Source organism: Ammospiza nelsoni, chromosome 21, assembly GCF_027579445.1.
Source record: "Ammospiza nelsoni isolate bAmmNel1 chromosome 21, bAmmNel1.pri, whole genome shotgun sequence".
Classification (NCBI taxonomy): domain Eukaryota; kingdom Metazoa; phylum Chordata; class Aves; order Passeriformes; family Passerellidae; genus Ammospiza; species Ammospiza nelsoni.
Window position 1 is genome coordinate 8,991,830 of NC_080653.1, and position 21,935 is coordinate 9,013,764.

At 54.6% G+C, this 21,935-nt stretch overlaps 1 protein-coding gene across 1 annotated transcript in view; it reads left to right on the top strand.

Moving 5' to 3' along the window:
- Positions 1 to 2,755: 2,755 nt before the first annotated feature.
- DOC2B (double C2 domain beta) overlaps positions 2,756 to 21,935 on the top strand; it is a 31,778-nt gene continuing 12,598 nt past the window's right edge. Inside the window, exons 1-3 of the mRNA XM_059487159.1 lie at positions 2,756 to 3,208; positions 13,344 to 13,423; positions 19,369 to 19,443. Coding sequence (XP_059343142.1) covers positions 2,872 to 3,208; positions 13,344 to 13,423; positions 19,369 to 19,443 — 492 coding nt within the window. The 5' untranslated portion in view covers positions 2,756 to 2,871. The remainder of the gene's footprint in view (positions 3,209 to 13,343; positions 13,424 to 19,368; positions 19,444 to 21,935) is intronic.

Consider the following 21,935-nt stretch of genomic DNA (forward strand, 5'->3'; position numbering starts at 1 on the left):
ACATTCCAGGGCATTAGACAGACGGTGGGAATTAAGAGCTTTACCTGGAAACTGGCTTTGTATCTGCCAGCCCTGCTTTTGTCTTCCAGCCCAACTTTCTATTTTTGTCCCTTTCTCCTTCTGTGTTGCTTTGTGTGACACGTTTGGGGAGCCCTGGGTGCGTGTGGGGCTGCGCAGCCCAGGAGGGAACACTCAGGCAGGGAAAATGTGGTTTATCAACACCAAGCTGCTTTGGGATTCATTAAAGGCTGAGAAAATGCTCCAGCTGCTTTCTGCAAGCTTGGGATCAGGCAGGGACCACAATGTCCCACCTGGGCTGTGAGCAGTGAGTTTTGGTTTGGGTTTATCAGTCTGTAGGGCTGGTGATGGGGTCTCCATCAGGGACCACACCTGCCCTGATTCAGGGAGTTTTTCTGCTTCAATTCTGCCTTCTTTTGTCCCCTTGTTGCTCTTCTGGGTGAGCTGAGCATCTCCCATTTGGTGCTGCTGGATCCTGATTCCAGCTGTGGATGCAGGAGGAGGAAGAAGAGTCCAGAGGTTCAGTTTAATTCCCAGAGCCTTGATTTTCAGCCCTATAAAACAGGAGGAAGAAGAGTCCAGAGGTTCAGTTTAATTCCCAGAGCCTTGATTTTCAGCCCTATAAAACAATCTTTGCCCATTTGGGTCTTTGAGGAAGCGTTTGAAGCGATGACGCTTTTGCAATGGCAGTAACGGCATTAGGCTCTCGCGTGTAACTTGATTTTATTTATTTATTTATCTGCCCTTTCTCGGAGGAAATTGCTGCTATTTTCTGGGCATCAGGCCCAATTTCTGCTTCGCTCTGTCTGAGTCCACACCACATCCTGCGTGCTGCACCCGAAGATGGAGCCTGTGTGGATGAACACACCCAAACCCAGAGGTACCTCCTTGTGCTTGCCGTGATCTTCCCACCCATAATCAGCCCACCTGTGAGGTTTTCAGCCTCTGAGTGACATTTCCTTCTGAATTAATGTCCTTGCATGTGGGAAGGGAGTTAAATTGAGGCTGGATGTGCTGTCAGACCTGCAACAGGCAGGAGCCACCTGGGAGTGAAAACACAGCAGGGACACAAAGGAGCAGTGAAAACACAGCAGGGGCACAGAAAGGGGCAGTGAGCTGCCTCCTGCTCTCCCAGGTCATTAGATCATCCTCAGATGTGCCTCGTGTCTGGGTGCGGAGCAGTGACAAGTTTGGATGCTTCAGGAGAGAAACATTCACTTGCCTGTGAGGAGTGAATGAGGTTGGTTTGCCTGGTGTCAGTGTGTTATGACTCAAAGACTTGCATTAACATTTACCAAATTGTGAATGAAAGCTGAACTCTCTGCTGCAGACAGACAGGTTGGGTGTCATTTTGTTGGGATTTGGGGGAAATCCTCTGAAGAGAACAGAGCTTTGTTTTTAATAATCACTTGCCTGCCAGGGGCCTGCAGCTCTGTGTGTATGGCTAAGGGATGTGCCAGGTTACCTGGTGGGCAGCTGGGCATGGTGGTGGGTGAGCAGAGCATGCCAAGTGTCCCAGGCTCACACCAGACCCCCCCAGAGCTGAGGCTGCTCCTCTGAAATATTTCAGGCACATTTTCCTGTGCAGGGTGAGTAACTTGGGCAGGATTTTGCATCATTTTCTCGCAGTGTTTCCCTTCTGGCACTCCTTGCTGAAAAGTCCACTTCCAGCAGCTTGTGAGGCCACAGATTTATTGATTTGGATACGGGGGGAATGAGTAAAACCAGCAGTTTGAGACAACTCCCTGAGCAAAGCAGAGCACAGCACAGCTCAGCATTTTCCAGGGAGCCTGTGGTGGAGCCTGTCCCTGTCCTGGCTGTGCTGGGCCCTGGCCGTGCCCAGCAGGGGTGCTGAGCATGGCCACAGTGGCACTGAGCCCTGTCCCATCCCATCCCTGTGGTGCTGTACCAGCCCCATGGCACAGCCACACACCAGCTGGCAGGGGCTGTGCCACCCTGAGCAGGGCACACGTGTTGCTTCTATCCCCGGTGTGTCCCCAGCTCCAGAAGCTCATCCAGCCGGTGCTGAGCTCTGGAAGGGACATTGCTGTGGGCTGGGACAGCAGGGATCCGAATCAGGGCTGTCCCTGCCCCTGGGGGCTGCAGGGAGTGGGCAGTGATGGCATCTGTGCCCCAGGTTGGGGATGTGGCACAGCATCGCCCTGGCACAGCATCTCCCTGGCGCTGCCTGTGGGGCTGTCACGTCCCTGGGGTCTGTCCCTGTCCCTGTGGGCTGTCCCTGTCCCTAGAGGCTCTCAGGGTCCCCGGGGGCTGTCCCTGTCCCCTGGGGGCTGTCCCTGTCCCTCTCCACACCACCCCAGATGTGACACACCAGCACGCTGGCTCCTAACCCTGCCCGGTGACCTCAGGAGGGGTCTGGCAGGGACCAGCCCCGCTTTGCCAGGGCGATGAATCCAAGCCCACCTCCCTCACCCCATCACCCCAGCTCCTGGGACAGGGCGGGCTGCCCACGCCGCTGGCCGTGTGCCCGGGGCGCCAGGCCGGCCACAGCCCTCATTCCTCCGCTGCTGGGCACCGCTTTGTTGCTAGCTGGTGACATCACCCGAGAGCCCACCCCCTGCCTCTTATCCGTCTCTCTGTCTCGCTCATTTATTCCCCGGCAGCGCTGGCAGGATCAGGGGCCGTGCGAGCGCCGGGGCTGGCAGCGGCAGCAGCAATAGCAGCAGCAATAGCAGCAGCATGCGTGCGGCCACCGAGGCTCAGGGCGCCACAACCACCTAAGGAACCCTCCGGAGCCTCCTCCTCCTCCTCCTCCTCATCTGCCCCCGGCTGAAACTTCCCTCTCCGGGCTTCCCCGGGGCTGGGGGCAGCTCGGCAGCCACAGCCGCATGCATGACACTCCGCAAAGGAGAGAAAATGACCATAAGTATCCAGGAGCACATGGCCATTGACGTCTGCCCCGGCCCCATCAAGCCCATCAAGCAGATCTCCGATTACTTCCCCCGCTTCCCCCGCGGGCTCCCCGCCGCCGTCGGCCGCAGCAGCAGCGGCGCCCCTCGCCCCGCGCCCAGCCAGACCTCGGGCAGCCCCTCCGAGCATCCCCGTGAGGATGAGGAGGATGTGGACCAGCTCTTCGGAGCGCACGGAGCGACGCCCGCCGAGCAGCCGGCCAGGAGCCAAGCGCCCGAGGAGCTGGTGGACCCCGAGGGCTACGAGTCGGACGATTGCAGTGAGTTGCTAAGTTTCCGTGGGAGTTTGCCCCGGTGTTGGGGATGTGGGTGGGTGTTTGGGGCTGGTTGTCCATGCTGGGGAACCTGGGATCGCAGTGCAGCGCTGAGGAGCCCCCAGGTGATGCTCGGGGGCCCTGGGAGTGTCCGTGCCGCAGCCAGGCAGGATGCTGAACCCTAAGTAGGGAAGTCTCCCAAGAGCCACCAGTTGCTGTCGTGCTTGGTGTGCACTCCTCTGCCTCCGTCCCTGCTCGGCTCCGTGCCTGCAGCCCTCCGGGTGGGCTCAGAGCCTTTTAACCCGGCTGGATTGGGCGGTGCGGGCTGCTCCAGCCACGCTGCGATGAGCTGGCCGTGGGCTCCGGCATCGCCCGGCTCCACAGCGGGGAGATGCGTCGGGAATGCGAGCTCTGCCTCGGCAAACTCCGGCCGTGTCATGCCTCCATTCCTCACCGAGAGCCAGGGGGGCCTTGGGAGCAGAAGGCTCTGGCCGTGGCGGATGCAGGTGTTTGCAGCAAGGGTTAACCCCTCCCCACCCAAATCGTCCTTCCCAGCCGGCGCCTGGAGCTGCACGGCAGCGCTGCCCGGCCCTGGGCCCCCGGGACCGCCCGATTTCCCTCGGTGTCACAGAAAAGCCAAGGGCTCCATCCAGCCCAGCCTCCGGGGACAGATCCTGCGAGGGGATGCAAAGTTTGGAGCCGGGAGAAGAGAAGGGAGAAGGGAGCGGGTGCTGCGTGCTGGTCCTGGGGGAAGGGGAGGCTGAGCCGCGCAGGGCCCAGCGCCCTGGTGGCTTTGCCTTGGCACAATGTCACGGCCCCGGTGGCTTTCCCCTGGCACAATGTCACAATGTCACAGCCCTGCCTCGGCATCGCTGCCGGCCGCGGGGCTGCTGCCATTTATCCCATTTACACCCCAGAGTGTGACCCCAAAGGGCTGTGCTGCCGCACGGTGGCACGGCTGTCCCTGTGTCCCTCTGTGACAGTGAGGCTGGCGCTGGGTGCCAGCCCCAGACTGGCACACACTCTCTCTGTGCCCATGCTGGTGTCGGGGTCACGGCTCCGTGGAGGGGCGGCAGCCCTGGCACTGCCAGGCAGGAGGACATCTCTGCTAAGCCGCGTCTGTCCCAGCCGGGCACTTCACGGGGACTTTAACCGGCTTTGGGTCATTAGCTGCTCTAATTATCGCATCGTCTTTGACAGTGGGAACGGGAGAAACCCGGGCTGCAGGGCCAGAGGGGAGTGTGGCACTTGGGGGCCCAGAGTGCAGCGTTTTCTTGGGGTGACTCGGAAATTGCCCAGGGCTCTGCATTCTGTATTTATCCCTGGATAGTGCTGGATGCTGGATGTTGGGTGCTGGAAGCTGGGTGTTGAGTGCTGGATGTTGGATTGTGGATGCTGGGTGCTGGATTTTGAGTGCAAGCTGGATCCTGAGTGCTGGATGTTGGATTTTGAGTGCTGGAAGCTGGGCGCTGGATTTTGAGTGCTGCAAGCTGAATCCTGGGTGCTGGGATCTGGATTCTGGGTGCTGGATGCTGGATTTTGAGTGCTGGATGCTGGATTTTGAGTGCTGGATCCTGGATCCCGGGTGCTGGATGCTGAATCCTGGGTGCTGGAAGCAGCCTGGCTCTGTGCCGGGGCCGGCGGCTGTTTCTCTCACCCAGGCTGGTGTTAGGAAGTGTTTCCCGCAGCGTAACAGGTGTCAGGCAAAGCTGCTGAGGCTGTTTTGCCAGAGGTGTGGTGGGGTTTTGGCTGGCAGAGGCACAGCGGCGCCAGGAGCAGAGCAGGGAGGTGGCAGCGCTGGTGGCACAGCGCTGGGGACAGCACGGGCTGGCACAGACACCCTGAGGACATTGGCCGGCACGAGTGTGCAGGGTGGGACTGGCACTCCCCCGTGTTCAGCAGCCGAGTTGTAAATGCAGAAAAGAGCTGGGAGCAGGGAGGGGATCCTGCAGCCTGACTGGAGCCATCAGCCACGCTGGGGAGTGTGTGGAGCTCCCCCACATCTCTGGAGGGTGATTCAGGGATGCTGCATTAGTCACCTGCACTAAATTTCCCCTGGAGAACCTGTCTGTGCCTGCACTGAGGTGTCAGTGGTGTCAGTGCCCTTGGGGGCTCAGGGGGTCTCTGGGGATGGAGGTGTCAGAGCTGGGTGCAGCACCCATAAATCGAGATTTTGCCAGGCACAACTTTCCTCACTCCTCAGAAATGCTCCCAGCCCTGGAGAGGTGCAGGGGGAGGGATTCTGGTGGCAGGATCCATGAGGAGGAGGAGGAGGATTGAAGGGCTCCCCCCTGTTTGTCCCACCTGCCTGTGGGTTTCCCTCCTCCCGTGCCAGGGTGGGAGGAGGAGAGCTGCCCCTGCCTGGAGAAATGCAGCAATTGTCTGGCTTTCCCCAGGCTCCTTCCTGCCTGGAGTTACTGCTCCAGCCTGGGCGCTCTGGGGTTTTTCCAGCAGCACCTCAGCTGCCATCCCAGCCCGAATTCCAGAACCCCAGCAGGGCAGGGTGGGTCCTGCCTGGCCCTGGGCTGGCTGGCTGCACCCTGTTCTTTAATCCTGCGCTGAGTTGTGCTCCAGACCCCACCAGCAAAGCCTGTAGTGTCTGTGGAGCCTGTGGGAGCTGCAGTGCCTGCTGCCATCCAGGCAGAGTGGCCTGACCAGGTGTGGCACCTGCAGGGAGCAGGGAATTGGCATTGGAAATCTGGGAACCCCCAGGCTGAGGGAAGCAGGTGGAACCCTCCCAGAGATGGGCAGGGACCTGGCTGAGGTGGGAGAACACCTGGGGACAGCCATGGCAGGCTCAGGTTTGTGGGTCTGCACACCTCTCCAGCAGCCTGTTGAATGCAGGGAGCAGGCAGGGAACCAGCACAGCAGAAAACGAGTGAGGACATCTGGGCTGGCTCTGGGATCACTGGGAATTCCATGGAGCCAGCTCTTCCCTGCCAGCAGTGCTGCTGTGAGGGTTTGCAGGGTTCTGGTGGGCACCCTTGGGAGACCCTGGCACAGGGACCCAGCACTGCCCTGGCAAAGCAGAACTGCTCCTGCACTGGGTTTGTCCCCAGCAGAGCTGCTGAGGAGGTGGAAGGAATGAGGCAGGAGAGGAGGGAAATGTGTATTTGCTGCAGAAAGATGGTTTGGTGCTGTTGGACCAGGCAGGAGGCTGGGAGGGGAAATTGGCTCCTGCTCCTCTCACACCTGGCTGTCACTTCATTGCTGGCTCCCCTGTGACAGCAGCAGCTCCCCAGCCACCAGGGATGCTCCCCACCCAGCCGGGCAGCACAGTGCCAGGGAAACTCGGGTTGCAGGGAAAATAAGCAAATGCCAGCTAGATGGCAATGTGCCACCTGTGAGGAGCTGCTCTCGCCTCCCATCTCCACCGATTCCACCCAAATGCTGCTGCCCCTCCACTGCCTGCACCTTCCCCTCCACAGCACCAGCAGGAATTTGTACCTGGGGGATTTTTAAAGGAATTCCTGGATGAGCAGAGGTAGGGACAGGCCCTGGGAGGGGGCACTGCCAGGGGATAGCCCTGCAGGGAGCAGCCATCCTCCTTACACAGGCAATCAAGTTTCCAGCCCTTGGAGAAATGCCCCATTCTCTGAGCTGCTGTTTGGCTTTGGAAAGAGGCTCTGGCCACACTGGAATTCCTTCCCTCCTCCAAATGTGTTTGGCTCGGGGTTTCCAGGTGAGGAGAGAGCCTGGGAGCCACGGGCTGCAGCGGGAGCCGCTATCCCTGCAAATGCTGCCCCATCCTGCTCCTGTGTGCACCAACCCATCCCATTCCACCTCTTGGCCAGTTTTATTCATGGAAGAGCATCCTCTGAGCTCTGGAGCTGCAGCAGCATGGAAAGCACTTCTCCAAAGTGCAGCTGAGAGGCCAGTCCTGGTGCGCGGCGGCTCGTGACGCCTGCAGCGCCACACGAGTTATTTAGGAAGACTCTTATTTTGAGCAAAGAAGATAATTAGGCAGGCAAAGCCATCATGGAGATATTAATTACTGGCTGCTTGAAGATGTAAAGAAGGAGGAAGGTCTGAAGGGGTGCAGGGTGTGCAAGTCACCTGGCAGTGATTGTGGCCAGACAGGGGGAGGCAGAGGAGACGGCGAGGCACGAGCAGGGTATTTACTTCTGAAGCACAGCTCCTTAGCATATGCTGCAACTGCTATTTATAAGCTTTGAATCGTCTTTTCAATCCAGATAAGGCCAAAAGAAGTATTCTTCTCGCTCAGGAAACCAAACAAACCACCAGAGATTTCAGCAGAGCATGGCTTTGCCAAGCAGAGCACAGTCTGAGAAACGTGAGCAAGGACTGGGCAGTGTCACTGAGGTGTCCCAGGAGTGACTCTGGATCAGCTCCTCTCTGCTTTCCTGTGGGATATTTGGGAGCTCTCACACCTTCCTGCTGGCCCTCCCAGCAGTGACATCCAGGTGCAGGACGCACATCCTGGTCCTCCAAGGAGCTTTGCTCTTCCCACGGGCAGGGACACCCCAAAGTGCTGGGGGGGAACACCAGGAGAGGAAAGCACAGCAGGGTGAGCAGGGTCTGCCTGGGCATCCCTCCTGCAGCATCCAGGGCAGCAGCATATGGGCTGTGGCCTCTGGCACCTCTGCTAATGAAGGAGCCACAGCTGCTGGATAACGAGGGTCCCTCCTCCCACAGCCCTGCACCTGCCCCACTTCCAGAGTGCAGGAGGACAGACAGAGAGACAGACAGACACCCCTTCTTCCCAGGGGGTTCCCTGATCTCTCCTCTTTGTATTTAACACTGAAGGCAATTTTGGGGGGTTGTTAATTGCAGTGCTGTACTTCATTAGAGGAGGAGAGCGGGAGAGATTTGAAGGCCATCTCTAAACTGAAATTGCTGAAAGTCTAATTGCTGCTGACATCAGGGACCATTTAGTGCTGTAAAACATAATTGCATCTCTGAACTGTTCCGAGCAGATAAGTGTTCCTCTGAACACTCCTCCTGGAGAAGACAGAGGAGCTGATGAGCATCCATCAACCAACCCCATGAAGAAGCAGCTCCCTGCTCCAGAGCTTACCAGGGGCTGGCTCCGTGTCTCCAAAATGAAGAAATATTAATTGCTGCAAATTTTAAGTGAGAAACCCACGGCCAGGCAGGGAGCATTGCAAGAGAGAAAAGTTGTGTTTGTTCCTCGCTCCTGATCCCACGGAGTTCAGCTGAGGAGGGAAGGTCTCCTCCTGTGTGCTGGATCTGCTCCCTGCTGGGGTTTTTTGTAGATTTGGGGATGTCCTGCCCTGCCAGCAGCACATCAGAGTCACAGAATCACAGAATGATGAGGTTGGAAGAGACCTCTGAGATCAACCTGTGCCCTAACACCTCATCTAGACCACAGCACCAAGTGCCATGTCCAGGCTTTTTTTAAACACATCCAGAGATGGTGATTCCACCACCTCCCTGGGAAGAGCATTCCAGTACTTTATTATTCTTTATTATTCTTTATTATTCTTTATTATTCTTTATTATTCTTTATTATTCTTTATTATTCTTTATTATTCTTTCGGTGAAAAAGTTTTTCCTAATATCCAACCTATCCCTTCCCTGACATAGCTGGAGACTGTGATCTCTTGATTCCTGTGGTGCTGACGGGGATGTTCATGCCCCAATGTGTGCTGTGCTGCCCCTGGGACGTGCCCCAAAACCTCCCAGAGGATCTGCTTTCATGGGATGGCTGAGGGTGATGCCAGATTTCAGTCGTGCCCTGTTCCAGCTGCCTCCAGCACGCCAGATCCTGCAGTGATGCCAAGGCTGGAGCTCCATGCCAGAGGTCAGTGCTGCCACCGGGCACACCTGGCTGTCCTCAGCACCTTTGGGATCCATCCCTGACTGCCCAGCAGCATCCTGAGTGGATCAGTGCCCAGGTGGAATGCTGAGGGAGCTGAGGGAGCTCAGCCCCAGCTGCAGGAATTGATGGTGCTGTTTTCCAGGAGAACCCTGAAGGTTTTCCAGGCTCATGGAGCCAGTCCTGAAGTCCCCATCGTGTGCCACTGGATGTGTTCAGGATGCCAGGGGGGGCAGGAGCACACCCACCAAAATGTTCTTCAGCAGCCAGGCTTGGAAATGGCAGGAGATGATAATTTCTGTTCCTCCTGAGGAGTCATTTGCCAACATTTTATATGGGGCTGTAAGAGTGCAGAATTACTTGCTGCCTTTCAGGACCTTTAAAATTATCTCCATTGCAAGGGAAAATTAAAGCAATGGAAGAATAGGGACCTATCTTTTATAGTGCATTAAAAAATACCCAGTCTGAAGGTTACTGAACCTGTGCTTTCTGTAAGGGAGAGCTAATCCAGACAATCCCCAGCAGTCTTTTTACTGCTCCACTCTGATCTCCCTGGCACAAAATCCGTGAGCAGATTATCTTGGGAGCAGCAATGCTGATAAGCACAGGGACTTAAGGCTTTTTGGACTCCTTTTTAATTAGTTCTATAGTGGGGTTTTTGTGTGCACACCTCAACTTCTCCTGCTGTGGAGCTCTGCTGGGCTCTCTAAAGCAGTCACACCTGCCTTGGGAGGGTAAGGAGTGTGCTCCATCATCACCTCCAGGCTTTGCTGAAGCTCTTTCTGGGAGCGACAGTGGCTTTTCCACATGCTGGGATGTGAAATTCTTTTCTTTGCAGCATCCCAAGCTATGGAGAGGGCGGCTGTGCCACCAAGGGCAGGGGCTGGGCAAGGGAGCAGAGCTCAGATCCATCACCACGGGTTTTTTGCCTCTCATCCCACAGGTATAAATAGAAGCTCCTTCAGCCTGGCCTCACCCTGGGCTCAGCCAGGAAATGTCAGCAATAAACAATAAATTCCTGCTGACTTGGGGACACATCTGCTGCTCCTGCTGCCCCCCAATCACCCCCTGGCCCCCTGAATTAATCCAAACACCCAAAGGTGGGGTTTTTCCCCAAAGGTCAGTGGGAGAAGAGGCCACCTTCCCGTGCAAGTGGGATCTATTTTTCCTTTTAGAGGCTGTGTTAAAAGGCAGGCCCTGGCCAGAGCCTTCCCATCAATCTCTCCCAGCTCACGGGGAGGAAAGAGGGTCAGAACCTGCTAATGAGTTCAGTTTTCCTAATGGTTATTTTATCATTGGAGCAGAATAATTGTAATAATAATGATACATCCTGCCTGCTGTCTGGAGAGCGCCAAGCTGCCTTTGTAAAGCCTGACAAAGGCATTTATTTATATTTTTTATTTGCAGCCTCTGTGATTAGAGGGCAGTGTTCAGAATAGCCCAGTCGAGTTAAATAATCCTGGTAGCAGTGCTTTGAGTCTAATTGCTGCCCTTTTCTTTTTTAGGTACTTGCTCCCCTAATTAAGATCACAATCGAGCTGCATCTCGAGTGGGAGGGGGAAAGCAATTAAAGGAGGGGGATTAGGTTGCTCTGCAGAGGTTTTGGGCCCGATCCTGCCAGCTGGGGGTGCAGGATTCCCGGAGTCAGGGCTGGATGTGCTGCTGGGAGTGGGAGCAGTGGGACAGGGTTGGTGGCTTGTGCTGAGCCCTGCAGCAGCACAGGGCTGGGATGGGGCTCCTGGGGCTTCACTGGGTGCTCCTGTGGGGTGCAGGGGTGGCTCCTTCTCCTGGTACAGCTGAGGGTCTCCTGCCACCTCCTCAGCCCTGAGGATCTCCAGCTTTGTCTGGGCTGGATCCATCCCTGCCTGTGCATTCCCAGGATGTGCCAGAGGCTGTGGGGCTGTCACCCTGTCCTGAACGTGTCCCATGAACCCTGGGCATCTGGTGGCAGTGCTCACCTCCAGCTCCACAGCAGCACCTTGGCTGCCAAACCCCTTTTTGGCAAACTTTTCCTCCTCCCCTTTACCAAAAAGCCACATTTTTAAACAATTAGCGTGCGTTGTGCTGATGTTTCCACATCCCTCTGCATAAGGGCAGGCCCTTCCTTGGGAATTGAGACTCACCATCCATAAAAAACCATCTCTGCCTAGAGGAAAACCCCTCCAGGGCTGGGAGGGCATGGCCAGGGATGCAGGGCTTCAGCTCCTAGAGAAATGGGAGCTGCTGGATGTTTGCCCATGGACATGCAGGACTCCAGCTCCAGGATAAATGGGAACTGCTGGATGTTTGCCCATGGACATGCAGGGCTCCATTTCCAAGAGGGATGGGAACTGCTGGGTGTGTGCTCATGGACATGCAGAGCTCAGGGCAGGACCTGAGTCCCCACCTGCAGAACAAGCTCCTGCTGCTGTCTGAAGGTGATTTTAGGTGTTTTTAGCAGTGCTCCCCGCTGTCCTCGCCCCGGGGCCAGGCTGGGGCTTTGTCAGTGTTTCCTGGCCGAGCTCTTGTTTGCCTGCCAAGCTTTTTAATTTGTTTTATAAATTGCCAAATGCAGCAGGCTGAACCGCGGGCCCCCTTCTGTGATAAAAATAAAATAACAGCTTGAACTCGGAGGGCAGAGCGGTGGGGCTGGCAGGAAATGCTGATTAAAGGGCAGGTGGAAATGATGAGGCTCCGAAACCGGAGCTTTCATCTTCCGCTCTTGAGTGAAAAATGCAGATTTGGGAAGTTTTGCTGACTGGGTTTGTGGAGCCTCCAGCTCCTCACGCTGCCATCCCTGAGCTGCCCAGCACTGAGAGCACCCAGAGCTGTGCTGGTGCTCCCTCCCTGCAGGGTGTGCAGGGGCTTTAGCTGGGAATTATTGCTCTGGAAATGCTCATTGGAGCCAGACCCAGAGATGGAGCACGAGGCACAGCAGGGTTGGCCTCGCCCCTCATCTTCCCCTGGCAGGTAAAACCCCTCTGATTTGTGCCTTGCCCAGACCAGGAGCTAATGTGCCATGAAATTGCTGCACAACCACGGGGGTACATTATTCTGGCAGAGCTCTCTCTGGGTATTTACTCTGCTTTGAACTCAAGATATTTGCTTGGGAGAAATGATTTTTTTTTTCTCTTGCCAGCAGGCAAACCTGTAGCTCCTTTTCCTTTGGGCTGGGAGATCGCTGTGAAATTGCAGTAGGATGGTTTTGGTCCCCTGAATATCCTTAAACTCCGTGGGTGCCTTGCTGCTATCAATGCTGGGGGAAAAAAAAGCACTTTATTTTCTCCCATAAAGTTTGTCCAACTCTTTTCCAGTCAGCAAACCCTGCTTTGACATTAAGCAAAACTGTTCTGGTTTTTATTTTGGATGTTTTCTCACGTTCTGAACACGGCAGGAAGGTGCAGTTACCTTGGAAACAGCAGTGGGATGGTGCTTGGTGGCAGGGCAGCACTCAGGCAAAACTCTTTTGGGGAGGTGGGCATGGAAAAGTGGGGTTTGCTGTGTCCAGAGCCACCCTGTAAGCTCCAGGCTGGTGTCAGGTAAAGCTGAGCCAGGGCAGAGGCTGCTCCATGTCCAGGCTTTGGTGTGCAAATCAGGCCTGGCAGCCTTGGAGAAGGTTAAGCCATGTTTTTGGGAAGCCTGTCTTTTTAAGGCTTTTAGATTAGTGAGATGTGCTCAGATCATCCAAAGGGAAAGAATCCCTCAAATCAAAAGGGATTTTGCTGCTGAGGCTCCTCTGGTTTTGTTCTGCTCCTGTGTCCCATCCCAGGAGACGCTGCCACTCCTGGATCCTGAGGATGCCATAAAGGAGCACTGAGCTGATTAAAAGCTTGTTGGTGTTTTTCATTTTAACCAGGAAAGTATTTCCATCCTCACTGGGTTTAATTTACAGTTTGCAGCCAGATTGGAGCTGGGAAGGGATCCCACTGGTGGCTCATTTGTTTGAAGGTGTCGCTGTACAAATACACGCTCTGGGAATGCCAGCGGCGCTGGAGGGGAGGATGTGCCAACAGCAGCTCTCAGCTGTGTCCCAGCCATTCCCAAAATCTTCCCAGGGGACATCCTTCATCTCCTGGGGGACAGGGAGCTGCTGGATGTAGCCAGGCTGCTGAGGGATGGGGATAGCCCAGGTGAGAGCCCATGGAAGCAAAGCTGTGGCTGCAGAGCTGCACCCACTCATCCTCACTCCTCTCCCAGGGCTGTGCCAACCAACCTGGGAACGGCCACGTTTCATAACAGGGCTCCCAGCAGGATGCTTTGTGCTTTATAATGCCTGCAGCCTGCTCTTCAGCATCTCCTTGAGTGCTCAGAGGGAGAGCAGCCCCGTGCTTGCAGGTTAATCACATCTCTCCTCCCTTGCAGCCGCGCTGGGGACGCTGGATTTCAGCTTGCTCTACGACCAGGAGAACAACGCTCTGCACTGCACCATCAACAAAGCCAAGGTAGGGCCCAGCCTGGCTGGGGGGACAGCAGGGACTGCCCGTGCCATGGGGAATGTGACCCATGGCTGTGACAAGGGAATCCGACCCACGGGAACCTGACCCATGGCTGTGCCAAGGTCTTAGGAAAGTTAATCCACAGACACCAGAGGTTTATGTCCAAAAAGGAGACAGAAGAGTCCTTTTTGGCTTTATTCCAATAAAGGGAGAGGCCATGGGGTATTCCTCTGGCATTTCTTGAATTTTTGGAGGATGCAGCCTCCTTTTTATCCCAATTTCCGTCTATATTTCCCTTCTCTCTTTCCCTGTTTCTGAGGTACTCGAGAGGTTCACACTTCCCAATACACCTGATACCAAAGATTTCACCTCTAATGTATAACGCTCCATTTTAACTTTTAATTCTTATGGAATTTTGGAGTTTTTTCTTCCCCATTGTTTATTTCATCTTTCAATGTCTAATTTCGTTTATCAGCAAACTTAAAGTTTATTCGTAAAAGCAAATCTCTTTTTTTTCCATTCGTCAATCAGTGGAATCCTTCCCATTGTTTCTTTTCTCTCCCAGTGCTGGTTTTATCTACCAGCAGACCCACAGCTTTGTTTGTAAAGACAAATTTGCCATTCCTCTTAAAGGGAATCTGACCCATGGCTGTGCCAAGGGAATCTGACCCATGGCTGTGCCAAGGGAGCCCCATCCATGGCTGTGCCAAGGGAGCCCCATCCATGGCTGTACCAAGCATCCCTGGGTTCCACCACCTCCCCAGCCCCTCTGCCCTCTCCTTCCCCTCCATCCCTGCCTCTCAGGGCGTTCCCAGGGTCGGGAGCCGGCTGCTCATCCCCCGTGACGAGCAGGGATTGATGGCTGATGCTTTTTCCAGCAGCCCATCCCGATGTTGTTATTTACTGTGACCGGCTGTCGGTTTATAAATGGCTCTTTTAAATGCTGCTAATCACGGCCCCAAAGTGCTGCCGTCTGCGTGATTGAGGCAATTAGGGGCTTTTTTTGCGCATTTGGGAGCAGGAACGGGGAGACGAGGTCCTGATGCAGCCTGTGGGAGATGCTGCTGGGTTCCCCTCTGCATCACACAGTGACCATCGGAGAGGGCTCCTGATGGGCTGGGGGGAAGCACCTCAATCCCTGCAGATCTTGGGAAGGGATGGGGGTTTGGAGAAGGCAGGAGAAGAGGTTGAGCCCCCCCAGAGGGTCAGACCATGCTGTTTGCCTCCATAGGATGCTCTTCTCCCCCCTCCGTGGCTCGTTTGCTGTGGTTCTCCAAGGCTGGAACACCAGCAGCAAAGCTGGATTTTGGGGATGGGGGTGGAAGGATTTACCCCAGCTCTCCTGGAGCTGTTCCTGGCCAGGGCAGCACCCCCAGGTGCCAGCAGGGCAGGGCTGGGGCAGACTCTGGGCTCTGCTCCCCTCCCTGTCTCCTGTGGATCCGCCGGGTCAGGCTTCCCTCGGCGCACACGGGAGCCGAGCCAAGGAGGAGATTTCTAATTGGGTTTGGAGTGGGTGGAAGGCAGCGAGGAGGGAGAGAGCTCTGGGCAGCCACTGATAAATCTCACATCAGCAATGGCACAGGCAGGGCTGGCACAGGAGAGCCCTGGTCCCTGCGGTGCCCACCCGGGGCTGTGGGGGCACCCCAGCATCACCCCCGTGCCCCTGGGGAGGGCAGAGCCACCCTGACATTCAAGCTCTCGAGTCCTGTTCATTTCCATTCTGCTCTCATTCTCCCATTTTTCTCTTTTATTTACATTGCCATCTGCTCGCTCTCATTTCATCTCTCGCCTGGGGAAAGCTGCCAAAACTTGACTACAGAAAGGTAAGGGCCAGGACCCCGCTGGCTCCGGGGCTGGGACAGGCAGAGCTGCAGAGGAGGAGATGGGGGAAAAGCCCCAGCAGGGCTGGGATGTGATTTACCCTTGGATTTACCCTTGGATTTACCCTCCTGGGTGGCTGTGTCACCCTCCAGGGACATGCTGTGCCCAGCTCCAGCAGCTCCTGGAGCTCTGATTGCTGCCAGCAGCCATTCAAACCTATCCCAGCCACGTGAGACACGTTTTTCTTTCTCTCTGATAACCCCAAACAACCTCCCTCTCTCCCTTTATTTTACTTCTCTGTATTATTATTTTTTTTTTAATCTCCAGCACTTCTATATCTGCTGCTGTTCCTCACGAGTCCCATTATCACTCCAGCAGGTTCAATCCGACCTGTGGTGCTCCACCAGCCATTCCCTGCTCTGAGGGCTTCACTCCACGTGGGGATTCACCCTGCCTCTGTGCCTGGGAATATTTGGGAGGGGGTTTCTGAGGGGTTTCTGAGGGGTGTAAGTTCACAGCAGGGTTTGGGAGACTCTGGGAGTCACCAGACAGGTGGGAGCAGGCAGGAGCAGGCAAAAGTAGATAGGATGAACGGGGATGAACAGACAGGAGCAGGCAGGAAGAGGCAGGAGAAGCCAGGAAAAGGCAGGAACAGGCAAAACCAGACAGGAACAAGGATGAACAGACAGGAGAAGCCAGGAAAAGGCAGGAGAAGCCAGGAAAAGGCAGGAACAGGCAAAACCAGACAGGAACAAGGATGAACAGGCAGGAGAAGCCAGGAGCAGGCAGGAAAAGGCAGGAACAGGCAGGAACAGGGAAAAGCAGACAGGAACAAGGATGAACAGGCAGGAGAAGCCAGGAAAAGGCAGGAACAGGCAAGAACAGACAGAAACAAGGAGCAGCAGGCAGGAAAAGGCAGGAGAAGCCAGGTAAAGACAGGGACAGGCAAAACCAGACAGAAACAAGGAGGAACAGGCAGGAGAAGCCAGGAAAAGGCAGGGACAGGCAGGAGCAGGCAAAAGCAGACAGGAAAAGGGAAGAACAGGCAGGAGCAGGCAGGAAAAGAGAGAAACAGGCAGGAGCAGGCAAAAGCAGACAGGAGCAAGGAGGAACAGGCAGGAGCATCCAGGAACAGGCAGGAGCATGCAGGAACAAGGAGGAAAAGCCAGGAAAAGCAGGAGCAGCCAGGCTGGCAGCACCACCTGGCCCTGCTGGCTCTCAGCAGCCCCGCCCGTCACACTTCAGGCACGGCTGGGCTCAGACACGCTGTAGCTCAGCTCGGATCAATAGCAGAATAAATCAGGGCATTGTGGAAGCTCATTCCTGGACTGCAGGAGCAGCCAGGCTGGCAGGAGGGCTCTCCCCTGCATGAGCCCTGGGATTGTGTGGGTCTCTGCTGTCCTGCGTGGGGCAGAGCTGGGCTGTGCTGGGCATCACCTGGAAAACAGGATGGAAAAGGTTTTGGTGAATGTGCAGCCACCTGGTTTGGTGCCATGCCATGGCTTTGCTGAGGATCTCACTTTGTGCTCAGTCCATAGGGGATTTATAGGGGCATGCAGCACAGTCACAGCAGGATGTGCTACCCTACAACTCCAGTGTTCTCCTGCTTTTGGGAGAAAGATGCCTGGCATGAGCCTCAGGGGGCTGCAGGGCAATGGTGAAGGATGCTCCAGGCAGCTGCTGCCCTTTGGAGCATCCTTGGGCTGCTCTCCCTGCACCTCTGGCCAGAAAACACCCAGGAGTTTCCACCCCACTGAGCATTTGGCTGCTCCCTCCCTCCCTTCCACCCGAGGTGAGTGCTGGAGGTCTGCGCTGATCATTACTTATGTATTGACTCATAAATATTCATCACTGCAGGGAGATTCCTCCAGCTGCCGGGCTCCTCTGGGCTGGCAGGCTGGAAATGCAGCTTGCCCCCTTTTTCCAGAATGGGATGGCTCAGCCAGGCTGGTTTTTGGGCAGGCAGCTGGTTGTGGGGTGAGGGATGGAATGGATCCATCTCCTGCGATTTCTGGCCGCCTCTAGCGCGGCGTTAATCGGCAGCCCCCGATTAGCCCGAGCTGTAATTAAATCCTATTGATTAGCTAAATGTCACTGGCACGGGGAGCAGCTGGCAGAGCCTGGCATGTGCAGGGAGCTGGAGGTCTCTGTGGGATTGCAGCAGAGATTTTTGGGGTTGGGTAGAGGAAGGGAAAAGATGAAACTTGATCTCAGCTCCACGAATCAGCGCAGCAGCAGCAGCAGGAAGGGTTGGAGCCAGGGATTTTCCCCAGATGGAGCTGGGGGTGACTCTGTGCCTTGTCTGCCTCTCGTCCCTCTTGGAGAAGCTCCAGGGTGGTGGTCCCTGCACCCAGAGGGGGCTCTCCCTTTGTGGGAGGGATCCTTGCAAAGCAGAGCCCTGCTAAATTCAGCTGTTTGTGCCAAACACGTATCCAGTGACACGGGAGGGAGGTAGACGTGACATTAGGAGCCATTTTCCAGGCTCCTGTCACTCCATCTTCCATAGCACATCTATTAAAAAAGCCTTTAATAGCCTCCTCAGAAGGTAATTTAATTGAGCTGAATTGATGGGTGAATTACAGAGCTGCCTGTCATTCTCCATCCATTTTCCTGGGAATCTGCCTGCTCCGTGCTGATCTCATTTGCTGTGCAGCCTGGGCAGGTTGGGCACCTCTGGCCAGGGACAGCACCAGTGGATTGTGCAGAGCCTGGGGACAGCCCAGCCCCTTCCTGCCCTGCCTGCCCCATCCCCATCATCTCCTGGCCCAGAGGCAGCACCCCAGAGGCTGCACTCAAAGCAGGTTCACCTCCATTCACTGCTGGTATTTTTATCCTTGTGGCTTTGCTATAGAAGCAAAATCCTCTTTGCTGGGCACCATTTGGCCTCCCTTGCCCCAGGGCAGCAGGTTTGTCTCTGTGGCAGAGCCCTTGCTCCAAGTCAGAGACGCTCCCAAGGTCAGGAGCATCCTGGACAAAACTGCAGCTCAGAGAAGGTCCTGTGGTGCTATAGGTCAGGCTGGGTGAGTTAATCCCTACCTGATTATGATTCCCCCGGCATTTCCCTGCTGGATTTGCCCAGATCCTGGATGGCTGCATTCCTTCTGCACGCAGAATTCCATACAAATGCTTCCCTGCCCCTGGATCCTGGCAGCTGCACACACACACTCATTATCCAGGCACTCTGCTCCTCACAACAAGGCTGTGAGGACTCTTCAGCATCCCCCTGGAGCCAGGATGGGGTGGTACCTCTGCAGAGAGCCCTGCTCTGATCCAGGCACAGCCCTGCCTTCAGCCAGCCCAGCAGTAATTCCTGCAGGGATCCCACAGCCAGGCTGGAAATAATCCAAGGGCTTCCACCACGGAGCCATTCTCATTTCTACTTAGGGCTGCTGAAAATTAGGCTCCATTTCTCACCCTCCTGACTTGCTTCCCTGCCCTGTGGAGTTGTTTGTCCGTGCAGTCTGTGCAGGTGTGGCTTTGATCTGGAATTGTGCATCACCTCTGGATCATTTTTGGGGGGTTTAGAAGAGGAACAGAGGCACAGCTTGTCCCTCCCTGATAACAAACCTGATCCACATCATCCTCTAAGAGCTGTGAGGGTTTTGTAGAAAACCCATCAGGAATGGCCACAGGGAGTGTTTCCTTGGATTGGTTCCTCCTGCAACCCCAAATTTACTCTGTGAACACCACAGCATCTGGCTGGCACCAGCCTCCCACTGGCCTGGAGCTGTTCTTCCTTAATAACCAAGAGTAGGTAGGTGCTATCACACCCTCTGCAAGTGGCACCACAACAGCAGAGGTGTGTGTTTGCTCAGAAGCAATTATTCAATGACAGAACCCTGTAATTTCAAAGCTGGGAAATCACTGCACTGATTCTCTTTCACCCCCAAATGAATGTGATGAGGATGGCAGGGAGGGAGGGAAGGTTGGATGGTGCCATGTGCAGGTGAGGAGCTTCCCACAGCCCCTCAGACTGGAACGCTGAGCCTGGATCCTGCAGAATTCATTCTCCCCTCCTTCCCAAACCCTGGGGAAGCCACAGCAGCTCCATGGACCCCAGGATGGGCTCAGTGAGCCCCCCAGCATCCCCCTGCCCTCCTGATTCCTGCTTTTTGCTGTTCCCTCCTCAGGGGCTGAAGCCAATGGACCACAATGGTTTGGCTGATCCTTATGTCAAGCTGCACTTGCTCCCCGGGGCCAGCAAGGTGAGAAACCTTTTCATTGTCCTTCCTTTCCTGGGGCTGCTGCTTCTCATTGGAAATCAGGCCTGGGAGAAGCTCCTGAGCCAGGGGCTGTGGGCTGCTGCACCCAGAGCTTGCGTGTCTGGAGTGAAAAACGCTCAGAGAGAGCAGGAGGAAGGAACTGGGGTTGAATCCATCCTTACAGGGATGGAAAATGCCCTGCTGGGAAACCACTGGCTGGCAGCCAGGTGCCAGCCCTGATTGCTTACCTTGGGAGCCCAGCATGGGAATGCTGCATTCCAGGAGCCCTGGGAAGCACTGAGTGAAACATCCTCAGCCATAAACAAATCGGACCCTTTTAATTCCCCCTTTTTTTTCCATCCTTATCCTTTTGCATTTAAAACCCCTCAGATCATAATAAAACAGAGTATAAATCATAAGGGAAATATTTCCATCTCCTTAGGTTCAGCACTTGCTGGAGAGAAGAGTAATTAAAGATATTGATGTGTGGTGAGAGCTGGGTGTAAGTGATGGGGATGTGGAATTTAAATGCTCGATGTGTGTGTCAGGAATATTAATTGCACTCTTATTCCACACGAAAGGAAAGACCTTTTTTGGGGAGGGGGGAGGGAGGGAGGGGAGGTGTATTTACTTGTTACAGTTCAGTTGGATTAATTCCCAGTGCTCAGGGTGGCAGAGGGAGTTTTTAACCACATCCTGAATTTCCGCTGCACGCGGAGCCGCGAGCGCTCTCAGCAGCAATATCATCATCATCATCGTCCCCATGTTTTGCAAATCCATTGATTAGCATTGCTGCTGGAGCTGGGGGAGGCAGGAGGGGAGGGAACACAGGAGCTGCAGATCCACAGGCCATGGGGGGACCCCATCCTTGCCCCATCTTTGTGCTCTGTTCCAAACAGTGCTGCTGGATCTGCCCTGGGAGAGGGGAGCAGCTCTGGGGGATTGGGATTTGGGATTTGGGTTGTTTCTGCAGCAGGACAGTCCCTGAGTCCCTCAGGTGTTTCTGTCCCAGATTTGGGCTCTCAGGCACCCGTGGGTGTGGGAGCAGGGCTGGGTTCGTTCCCCATGCAGAGCTGGCGCTGACTCCTGAGTCATCCCAGATGGGAGGAAAAGGCATTCCCGGAGCTCAGCTCCTCTGATCTCACTCCTGTCCCTTCCCAGGGCAGCTTTGGCAGCTGGGTGATGTTCATGTCACCCCGCTTTCCTTCCCAGTCCCTGGAGCCCCGGGGATCAGGATCAGGTACCTGCAGACCTGAGCAGGCTGTGGGTGCTTCCCTGCTCTCCTCATCACTCAGGGCTCCTAAACCCAGGGTGGGGAACGCAGCAGCTCCCCATAAAGATCCACAAGACACCTTGGAGGTATGGATGTGCTGAGGCACAGCAGCAGCTGAGGCAGGGATTGAGTTGTCTGACACCTCATTAGAGGGAAAATTGCTGCTCTGCCAGGCGGCGCCAGGCTGGGAGCCGGGTGGAGAAGCCCAACCTGCAGCCTCAGCCTCTTTATTCTGCTGTCCCCAGACATGAGAGGGGCTCAGGGAGCGAGGAGATCCCTGTCCCCTGGGCTGTGTGCCAGGATGTCCCATCCATGCAGGGGACACAAGCCCTGCTGTCCCCATCCTCCTGCTGGTGCTGACAAAACACCTGCCAGGGAACTGGTTTGGAGTCAGGCAGGATCAAGAGCTGTGCTGGGAGCAGGAGCGCAAACAAACAGCCAGAACAACAAATCAGCATTTTTTTTATTTAATCCAGAAAGGATTTTTTCCTCTCCCTTGCTCTCTCTTACTGCTTAAATGAAATCCTGGTCCATGCTCTGCCAAGGTTCCCATTTTGCTGGCTGTCTCCAGGATGAGGGGCTGGGATGGTTTGGAAATGAGTGAGTTGCTGTGTCCCTGACCCTCAGGTTTTTGCTGGATTAGGGGTGGATTTGGGCCACCCAAATGAGGGTCCCAGCACTGAGACAGAACAGTGACAGCGCCCATTGTCCCTTTGTCCCCAAACTGGGCTGTGGCATTTGCTGGGTGCCCAGGATGAAGGAGGAATTGAGAATCTGACTCCATGTTCATAGAAAGCTTATATTATATTATATTATATTATATTATATTATATTATATTATATTATATTATATTATATTATATTATATTATATTATATTATATTATATTATATTATATTATATTATATTATATTATATTATATTATATTATTTTATTTTTATATTTTATACATATTTTATTAAATGTTTTATTTTCTTTTATTATAACAAAATAGAATCTATTCTATTTTATTATATTCTATTTTATTTTATTTTAATTTTATTTAATTATAATTATAATTATAATTATAATTATAATTATAATTATAATTATAATTATAATTATATTATAATTATACTAAAGAATAGATAAAGGGCCCTTACAGAAGGTTTAACAAGGCATTAATTAAAAACTCGTGACTGACTCCTCAGAGTCCTGACCCAGCTTGGACAGTGATTGGTC